The following is a 10,094-nucleotide window of genomic DNA, read 5'->3' on the forward strand; positions in this document are numbered from 1 at the left end:
CCTGCAGAGCGAAGAAAAGGATGGGGAAGAATGAGGAGATAAAACAAATGGTCAGTCAGGGCATATCATGTAGAGTCTAAAAGGCCAGTGTAAGAAACAGGTTTTTGTTTTAATGCAAAAAGAAGCCACAGCAGGTTTAGAGCATGGGGAGTGGTAAATACATCTGCTAAGTTTGTGGAGAACAGATCATGAATAAGGAGAAAGTGGAAGCCAACAGGCCAATTAGGAGGACATGACAGGACTCTAAGATGGACAATGGTGAAGTGGATGAAGGCAATCATGGTGGAGAAAGTGAAAAAATGGCTGGATTAAGATAATTTGGGGAGGAGGGTGTAGTGGCATCCTGGACATCCATTCATTCATATGCTCAGCAAATATTTATATTCATGATCCACATGAATTGTTCAATCTCAAGGTAAGACATATTTGTAATTTCAATAAAGTAGAGAATACCATGTCAGGGAGGTACAAGACACTGTGGAAAAGTGAGAGGGTTAGGTATAACCTGGGCCGAGAGCCAGATTAAATTACCTGAAAAGTGGCTATAAGTTAGCCACGGCAAGAGCAGAGCTTAAATTCAAAATACAGAAACAACATAATATAAAGTCCCAAAGATGACACAGACCTGAGAAAGAAACCTAGAATGGCTGATATGTATAATACAAAGAGGAAGAGGTTTAAAATGAATTCAGGATTTAGGTGAGGAATAGTTTCTAAATGATGTCAACAAAATATATGAATTTTTCTCTCTAAAGATAATAAGAAATCAGTGGCACATGTCTGTAATTGCAGCAGCTTAGAAGGCTGAGACATGAGAATTCCAAGTTCAACGCCAGCCTCAGTAATTTAGTGAGGCCCTCAGCCACTTAGTGAGACCCTGTCTTAAAAAAAAAAAGACTGAGGATGTAGTTCAGTGGTAAAGTGAACCTGAGTTAAATCCCCAATACCAAAAAATAAAAATAAAATAAAATAATAATGAGAAGAAACCAAAGATTTGCTTCAAGCAAATAAATTGCATTTGCATCTTTATATTTGAATATAAGTCTGAGCAAAGTTCAAAATGGATGAAGGGAACAACTTTCATTTCTAATGCAGGCAGGTGAGGTAAAACTCCAAAACAAAACTAACCAGAAATGCTGGATAACATATTTTTAAAATATCCTAAACTATCCAAAAGCTAACAAAAATAATAAGGAATCGCTAGGCAAAAACTGAAGATAAAGCTAGAACACAGATCAATAAGAGGAACCCAGAAACAAATTCCAATCTGCAAAGATTCTATTCTAATTTGCTGACTTCTACAGAGAAGGAATGAAATCAAAGCAGAGAAATCACCAACAATCAAAAGACCGTTGCCACAGTAGTCTGGGCTTCCCAAATGCTAACCCTTCATTCTAAAGCTGAGCTGAAAGAAAATTAGACCTTGTGTGGATTTCTGATCCACATTCACAGCACTTGCTTGGTCTAGAATCCTGGAGCCATGAACTGGGCCTGGCATGTGGTTACCACCTAGTGACCTAAAGGTACTTGACCAAATTCAATATCATTCTTATCTTTTAAAAAGCCTCAAAATCTAGGAATCAATGAGTGCTTCTGCAATGTGATTTTTATATATTATAACCAATGGGAATAGCACCAGAAGCAACTCCGCTAAACTTACAAGCAAAACAGACTTTCCAAGCTCATCATATATAGTTCACATTACATTGAAGGTATATTACGCAAGAACATATGAATTGCAAAGGAAGAGGGGAAACGAAATGTCTTCATTTACTATCACTTTACCTGGAAATAAACCAATAAATTACCATAAAGAATAACAGAATTCAGTCAAGGCAGCAGAAATAACTATTAAAATATAGACAACATTACTCTTCGTACCCATAAATAAAACCAGTTAGATGACATGATAAGTCATTTTCAAAAGCAATAAAATAATGTTAGAATGCCAAGTAAGGAAATTAACAAGAAACTTGCAAAACCCATTTGAAGAACACCTGAAAGTATTTCTTCAGGTCATAAAAGTAGAATTGCACAAAAAGAAAGAAAGAAGTATCATTATCTCAGATTGGAAAAATCAACAACATAATACATCAGTTCTCACTAAGTTAAATCATAAATTTTATGATCCAAATAAAACCCAAAGCCTCAACAGAATATTTCCTGAAATTAAAGAAGTTAATTCAAAATGTCATAGGAAAGATTAAAATTAGACAGAAAAATTATGAAAAAGAGGAGCCACAAAAGAACATTAGCTCAAACATATATTAAGAGATTCTATAAAGTCTCAATAATTAAAATAATGCAGTTATCAGTAGGAGAATAGGCAGATATTAGAGGCATGAATTGGAAAAGATACAACAATTCCTATTTGCATTTGATATGACTGAATACAGTCATTTGAAAAAAAAAAATTTAATGTCCTGGTTCACATTGATTTTTTCTTCTTTTTTTTTGGTGGTGGGGGGCAGTACCAGGTATTGAAGTCAGAGGCACTCAACCACTCGGCCACATCCCAGCCCTATTTTGTATTTTATTTAGAGACAGAGTCTCACTGAGTTGCTTAGTACCTCCCTTTTGCTGATGCTGACTTTGAACTCACGATCCTCATGCCTCCAGTCTCCTAAACTGCTGGGATTACAGGTGTGCAACATAGCATCTGGCTAATTTTTTCTTCTTAATTTATACAAACACTTTATACTAGACTAGCCCTTTAAAATATGGTTTGCACATACTTTGTTCAATTTATCAACTACATTTTAACTTAAAAAAAAAGGTTTATGGTGTTTCTTCTTTGTTTAGTTTGTATTTTTTGCTATGGAAACTGTGTTTATGTGTATGTGTGTGTTTTATATAACTGATTTTCCCAATTTTAAAAACAGCTTTTGAAGTAAGTCATAAATGGGCCTACTTGTTTGTCTGTTTGTTTACTTATTTATTTCAGGACTAGGGGTTGGATCCTGGAGCATGCTCTCACTGAGCTACATTTGCAGCCCTTTTTATTTTCATTTTGAGGCAGGATCTCGAAAAGTGGTTAAGGCTGCTCTTAACTTGGATTCTGGCAGGGGATCCAGGTGGATTATCCTGACACAGCCTCCTAAATAGCCAGAATTACAGACATGCACCATCATGTCCAGCTTGACTCCAAATTTATAAGAATTCATTGTGTTTGCTTATATAACTCACATGCTATCATATTTTACATTTAAAAATTTCATCTATTTAGTTTTCTATAGTGTTATGCATAAAGCATGAGTTCTACTTTATCTTTTAGCCAATTTCTAATGAGTTCAGGTAGTGTTGTTCTTATTTAATAACATCATACATATTAGTGACATGCCATGTATTATAAAAAAGCTTTTCATCTAGTCATACACAACTTTATTGTGTATGAACATAGTATCTGCCACAATTATAGAGTAATTTATACTTTTTTCCTACCAATTCCATTTTGGTATTCTATTGTTATACCTTCCCACAGTAAAATAACATACCAGGCTTATTCACTGTGACATTATTTGTAATAGTAAAAACTTGCAGCAGAAGTGATAAATACAAGTAAACAGATCAATGAGATACCTTTGAATGCAGAGTTATCAAGAGGGGAGGAAAGCAGTAAAGAAGAAAAAATAAACAGCTTCCAGTCTTCTACTTGAGGAGAAAGGCATATAGGAGTGCCATACATTGAAACATAGGACACTAAAAGAGAAGCAACATTGTCTGGGAAGACAATGAATGCTGCATCACACCTAGTAGGTAGACATAAAGGCCTATTGTTCAGTGATGACATCTGAACTAGCAATTTAGGATTTGTTGATATCCTAAATATCATCCTTATGATATTTTAAGCAACACAAGTGAATGAAATGGTCTAGGTAAGGGTGTCAATTTCAAGGAATAGGACCTAAAATAAGGCCAGAAGAAAAAAATCACCATTTAAGATTGGAGGAAAAAGCAGTCAAACTCATGGAAGCAGAAAACAAGAGGGCGTTTGCCAGGTGCTGTGGTGTGGAGAAAATAGGGAGTTGCTTATTAGGTATAAAGTTTCTGTTATATAAGATGAAAAACTTCTAGAGATCTGCTGAACAAGATTGTGCTTATATTGAAAACTGCACCATCAGCACACTTAAAACATTGCTAAGAGGGTAGATCTCATGTCATGTCTCTTTAAACACACACACACACACACACACACACACACACAGACACACTAGTGGAGAAAAAAAAACAGCTTCAGATTCTGAGTGATCAGAAAGGTCAGAAAAGGGAGGTGGGGGTGAATTTCAAGAACACATATGTAATCTACAAAGTGGCATTGTACAAAGAATGGAAAGTGTCTCTTATTTGGGTCAGGGACATCCCTGGTGGCCTGAGAGATCTCTGAGAGGCTTCATTAGGTGTTTAAGCATAAGAAAGTTTAAGTGGTTAAGATATGTAGGAGGTGAATAAATATTAGGAAGTGGGGAGAAGCTGATTTGCGGAATGGTGAAGGATTACTAAGTTGCATGGGAAGGCCACAATGTAAAGGGTGCCCCACCCCTTAATGTCATTCTTACTTAATATCTCACACTTAGTCTGCACACATTTCTCACAACCACACCAACCACCTGAGGCTGCCAGGACTTTGAACAGATATGCACTACAACATGGAACAACAACTTGAGGGACAAACACTTGAAAGTACAATGAGGAGTTCAGGCAGGGCCAGATTTCTCTTTGCCTCACTCTTGGCCTGTCAAACTCTGAAACTAAGGGAGATCTTGGAAGGGAGGGTGGATTCAATTTCAGTTCATTCCCTCAAACTGTGCTTTCTTCTATAAAGGATCTAAGATGACACACAGAAAGCTTTGAGTGCAGATATCTGCAAAGCAACGCTATTTACTGTGGTACCTGAAGCATACCTTTTCCTTTAAATAATAATGACTAGTGGTTTAAAAGGAAATGACAATTAAGAACCAAACCAAAAATCATCTCTTTGTCATCAGCAATATATTTTGTGACCGTTATTTATTTTTAGTTTCTTCAACTATAAAATGTTAACTGCTATGTGCTAAATTATTAATAATGCCCTGGGGATTTTGGCTAGGGGTTTAAAGTCCAAAAACGTTCTAATAATAGTAAAACCTACAATTTAAAAATTTAGAAATCCTTTGTGAAATCAGCGTAGTGAAGAGGAGGTTACTCGAATATTTCTGCCCCTCAATTCTACCACTCCCAGAAGGAATCGCTCTTCCATTGTTCTCTGAGGTCCTCCTCCTGTCTTTAAAAGTTGACTTGCGCCCAAGCTGAAGGCTCAACACGAAAGGGCAGTTTTGAGCACCTTTTCGCACCTTGCCGAATTAAACTTTTTTCGTTTTCTGGCAGGAAACCCAGGAAAAGCCCCGTCTGGGGCACCTTTGATTCCAAATTTCCTCAAGAGCTCCTTCCCCACTTAGGATTTCTGCGAGTTCAGACTCTCCCGCGAAATCCGGTCTTTTCTGCCTGAGAGGGAGGAACTGCCCTGTCCGAAATAAGGCCATCTGCTTTGGCTCCCAGCTCTGGGAAGGAGTGAAGTCGACGTTGTTGTACGTGTGGAAGAAAAAAAAGTTGGAGCAAGGGAACGATAAGTGGGTGGGATCCAGACGCCTCTGGGAACCAGAGATCAGTACCAGGATGACCTTTCCCCCCAATGATGTGGGGGACGGAAGCTTCCTATGCTAACAATGGAAACTATTCAAAGGGTCACCTAGTGTCCGCCTAGGTGCCTGTCTTCAGGAGCAGAGTGGAACCTCTCCTTTTCCCTAAGATCCCCCACATAGATCTAAACGCACACCAAGATCAATACCCACCCCCCCGCAAAGACCAGGAGTCCCCTCTTCCACCCAAGGACACTCGCTTTCAGTGGGGTCCGCCCAGCGGCTGCCCTGTCCCTGGCCTGAAGCCGGCACTGAGGCGGAGGGGATGCGCACTCCCCAGACTTGGGAGAGGCGCGCAGAAGCAACCTTGGCGCACCCGGCTCCCCGGCGAGCACCCAGAGGCTACGCTTTTGGATGGGCGTTCGCAGCTCACGCCTCCCTCCCCATCTGCTCGCGCTGATTATATCTACCCCAGACGCCCTTCCCTCCCCTAGGGATCCGGGCGCCCGGGTCGCGCTCCTCTTCCTGTCTGCCCTCCCCCCACCCCCTACTCCATGTTTAGCAACCACCACTAGGTCCCTTAACTCCAGCTTCGCTGGCCAACCCCAGCTCCCCAAGTTTCTCCCTTCTTCCCAGGGGATCGTACCGCCCTCCCCGAGTCGGTGGCCTCGGCGGCACTCACTGAGAGGGTCAGCAGGAGCTGCCGACAGAGGGCTCCGATCCTGGAGCGTGTGGGTCCAGCTGCCGCCATGGAGAGGATACGTCCGATCGCCGGCCAAGGCACCCGAGGGCCGGGGTAGGAGAGCTCTGCCGGGTGAAGCGGCTGCAGGCTTGGCCCGCGCAGGAGTGCGAGGCGAAGCGGTGCTTTTCTTAGTTTTTCTGAAGCGCCTGCCTCTCTCCCAAGGGGCTTTTCCTGTGGCCGAGGGTGGGGCTCCAAAGACACCGATCAGCCCCTCCTTGCTATTTTCTTAAGTCTTCATTTCTTTAAGAACTCAACAGGTGGGAACTCCCTTGGGCCGCCACCCTTTTACCTGTGCTAGGTGTTTCTCACCAGCGGACGCCACCTATATGCCCCATCTCCCCCTCCCCCGCCCGGGTGTCCGCCCGGCTGGATTAGCGCTGGCCCTGCCCAGCAGAAGCCCTGACTGTACAAAGACTCACTCCCCAGCTTGCTGGCCGCGCAGGCCCCGCCCAGCCCACTGCCCTCGCAGTCCAACGAGGTCCCTGCCCTGGGGGCAATTAGACCCAAGAAAACAGCCCAGAGCTGGAGAGTTTGCATTATTTGTCACTGCTGCCTATCACCCACCTATTACAGGGTTGACTCCAGGGAGGATTGTGCATTCATCTTTACTGGAATAAAATGCCTATGGACATCTGATTGAGGTTCAGACAGGACTTTATCTGGACACATCATTTTTCAGGGTCTCTTGTTTTAGAAAGTTCCTGGCATGACAGTGATAGGAAAAAATTGCCGTAACTTAGGGATCTAAGTAAGTAAAATTAAGGAATCTGGACTACAGGAAAATAATGAAACCAAAGATGAATTACTTTGGGAAACGCATCCTTGGAGATCCTAGTTCTGAAGTCCTAGGCATTGGCTAAATGTAGGCTGCGTTATTTCCTCCAAGAATCTCCCCTGTCATAAATAAAGCCAAGCCAAGTCTATCCCACCAAGTTTCAAATTTTCTAATTTCAGAAACCAGAAACTTTTCTATATTGGACTCCTGAACATTGTCTCTCTCTTAACTGCCATCTAAAACTGTTCACGGTGAGAAGTGAAAAAGAATGGGGTAATTGAAATTTTGAATTGAAGTGCACTTAAACTGGATGAATTATTGCAGTACATAACCAGGAAGATTAAAGTATACACGCTGTGCACTTTCAGCTCAGAAAGCAATGACATGGCATTCTGACTCATCCTCCTGAACTTCTTTTCAATTACTGACTTAAACCAGGTAAGTCTGACCACAAAGGAGAAACTTCTAACATTTTGTTTGGCTTAAATCTCCTCAGGGATATTTGGAAGAAACTTGTTGGTAAAGCCAACCATATCACTCACATCATTCCAATTCTTGAACATGATGGCCATGGTAACACTATTATGCACAGAGTCAAACATACCCATACCGTACTATTGAGCACACATTCAGATTCAAATTAATGTCCGACAGTGCCTGGGTTGCCTTGTATGTCTTCTTTCCATGATATGTTTATTAGCCAATGCCACATAATGAACTAGACCATTGTCTCCACATCTATAAAATTGTCATTGAGCCTTTGCTAGTAAAATCAGCCTGGCTCATGAGCATGAGACTGGAATTGCCATCCATCCATTTCCGTATTTTTAAATCCTTTTTTTATTGCAGGTATGACTTCATAAATACCCCTCATCCTGTTAATGACTTAATGATGACATCATGGTCTCTAGCGTGAAGCTTTTCAGAAGTAAGAAGCAAGCTAGTTTCAGGTTCCAGAAATCTACTCAGACTGTCATCATAGCCTTTGACAATAGGATGTTTCCAAACTCCTGCCTGTCCCTCAGCCTTAAGGATGGCTCATGTTTTTCCTCATTCCAAAGAAGGCAGAGGACAATTTGACAAGATGTCATCATAGATATTTATTGTCATCTTTCATCCTAGGTAACTGACTGGGCAATTAAAATGTTGGTTTTTGTTTGTTTCATGATAAAAATTTTTTAAACAAAATAATGAAATATAAATTACTCTAAATAACAAGCCCTCAACTTATTGACTGTATTTTGATTAGACTGTATAGCCACTGAAATGTATTCCTCAATTAAATAGGTTTGAAGCATCTGACATAAGTTTAAAGAGATAATGAAACATGCGTAGATGTGATTCTTTTTAGGAATGTCCTTTGGCTATGAATGTAATTCCACTGATATGAACAGGTTTTCCATTGCACTAAAATAAAAGGTGCATCAGACCAAAGCAAGGAGCAACATTCTGTATGTCTTGAGCTGCTCCAGTAACCTCTTAGGTCTTAGCACTTCGATTCGTTAAAAGATTTCCAAAATATTCCTAGATGCTGTCTGTTGTACTTTCCACATGCAAAAGTAATCTACTGAGAATGCTTATGAAAGGTTTATAGAGAAGTTTGGCTGTTTTTATTTCATAGACATCATAGAAAGGCAGAACCAGAGGGTCCTTAAAGAGATGAAAAGTCTATAGTCCAAGGCGTATGGACCAAGTCTATCCCACCAAGTTTCATAATTTTCTAATTTCAGAAACCAGTAACTTAATATATTAAGGACAACATAAAAATCCCACTTACCACTGATGTACACATATGGGCTGCTCTTACTGAGCCACATGATTCCTGCCAGTCCTTGCCCTCTGCCAGACCCTCTGGAAGAGGGACTCACATGGAAAGATGTGGTCATTAGAGGAAGTCTGTCTCTGGGTGAAACTCAAAAGCAAGAGAGACACAAATCTAAGGGGGAAAATAAACAAGATTAAAGGACGTTGTATTTAAAGGTGGAAGTAGAGATAAAACAGGCACAATTATTCACCTCCAAGAATTGTCACAAGGATTAAATTATATGTAGCATAAAATATATTCAGAACAAAACCTGGAGCATTCTAAGTGCTCCCTAAGTCAATCACCACAGGCGTCTCACTTCCCTGCACTGTGTACTTCCATGCATCTGTGGCCCTCCATCACCCACCCTAACTCCTCCTTTGTGACCCTGTGTTTTCAGTACCTCTCTACCAGTGGCTCTCTGTCTTGGTCTCCTATTGAACTTTAGTGTTAAGTCACTCATCACTCCCAAGTCCTTCAACTCCCTTTCCCTTAACACTGATTCCAGACCATTTGTGGCAAAGTTGACTTAGCTACAGATCACTAAGAAGAGATTTTTGCAATTAGTGTCATTTTTTATGACACCAGTTGGTTTGTACCAATTCTTAAAAAGGAATCCTTTCCAATGTGAGAAAAATCTTTAAATTTTTGCATTTTCCAATAAGTGAAATGTTTTCTAATGCTGTGCATATTTCTTAGAAACTTGATTTTCAAAATTGACCTCAATGAAATATAGCATATGCAGATCTAACAGTGTTGCTCTGTAATAGAGTGCATACTTAGCATGAGGAGGCCCTGTATTTAATACCAGCGCAAGAAGAAAAGGAGAAGATGGAGAAAGAAAAGACAGAAACATAGTGTACTAATCAAATGAACTTTTTATTATATTTCAAAGTATATTTTTAAAATAAATGAATGGTAAAGTAAGAAATAAACTATAAATCAATCCTTACAATTAATATTTTATTTAGTAGACACTGAGTAGAATCAAGCTACTGACAAGTTCAATGAGAGTTATCAAAATCACAGTAAAGAGTAGAGAAATTACTTCTGTTTTTTTTTTTCCTTTAGCACAGTAGGGAAATTATTGATTTTATAGTTTGGATATGAGTTGTGTCCCCCAAAAGCTCTATGTTAATGCAGGAATGTTTGGAGATG

General features: G+C 40.2%; 1 protein-coding gene across 2 annotated transcripts in view; it reads right to left on the minus strand.

Moving 5' to 3' along the window:
• Window positions 1–6,668, minus strand: part of Dsc2 (desmocollin 2) — a 33,015-nt gene extending 26,347 nt beyond the window's left edge. For both annotated transcript variants that reach the window (XM_046428363.2, XM_046428364.2), the window contains exon 1: window positions 6,298–6,668. In XM_046428363.2, the coding sequence (XP_046284319.1) occupies window positions 6,298–6,366 (69 nt within the window). In that variant the 5' untranslated portion in view covers window positions 6,367–6,668. The remainder of the gene's footprint in view (window positions 1–6,297) is intronic.
• Between the last annotated feature and the right edge of the window lie 3,426 nt (window positions 6,669–10,094).

The sequence above is a fragment of the Marmota monax genome, unplaced genomic scaffold (assembly GCF_021218885.2).
Source record: "Marmota monax isolate L192 unplaced genomic scaffold, Marmota_monax_Labrador192_F-V1.1 WCK01_AAM20220418_F8-fsc00031, whole genome shotgun sequence".
NCBI lineage: Eukaryota > Metazoa > Chordata > Mammalia > Rodentia > Sciuridae > Marmota > Marmota monax.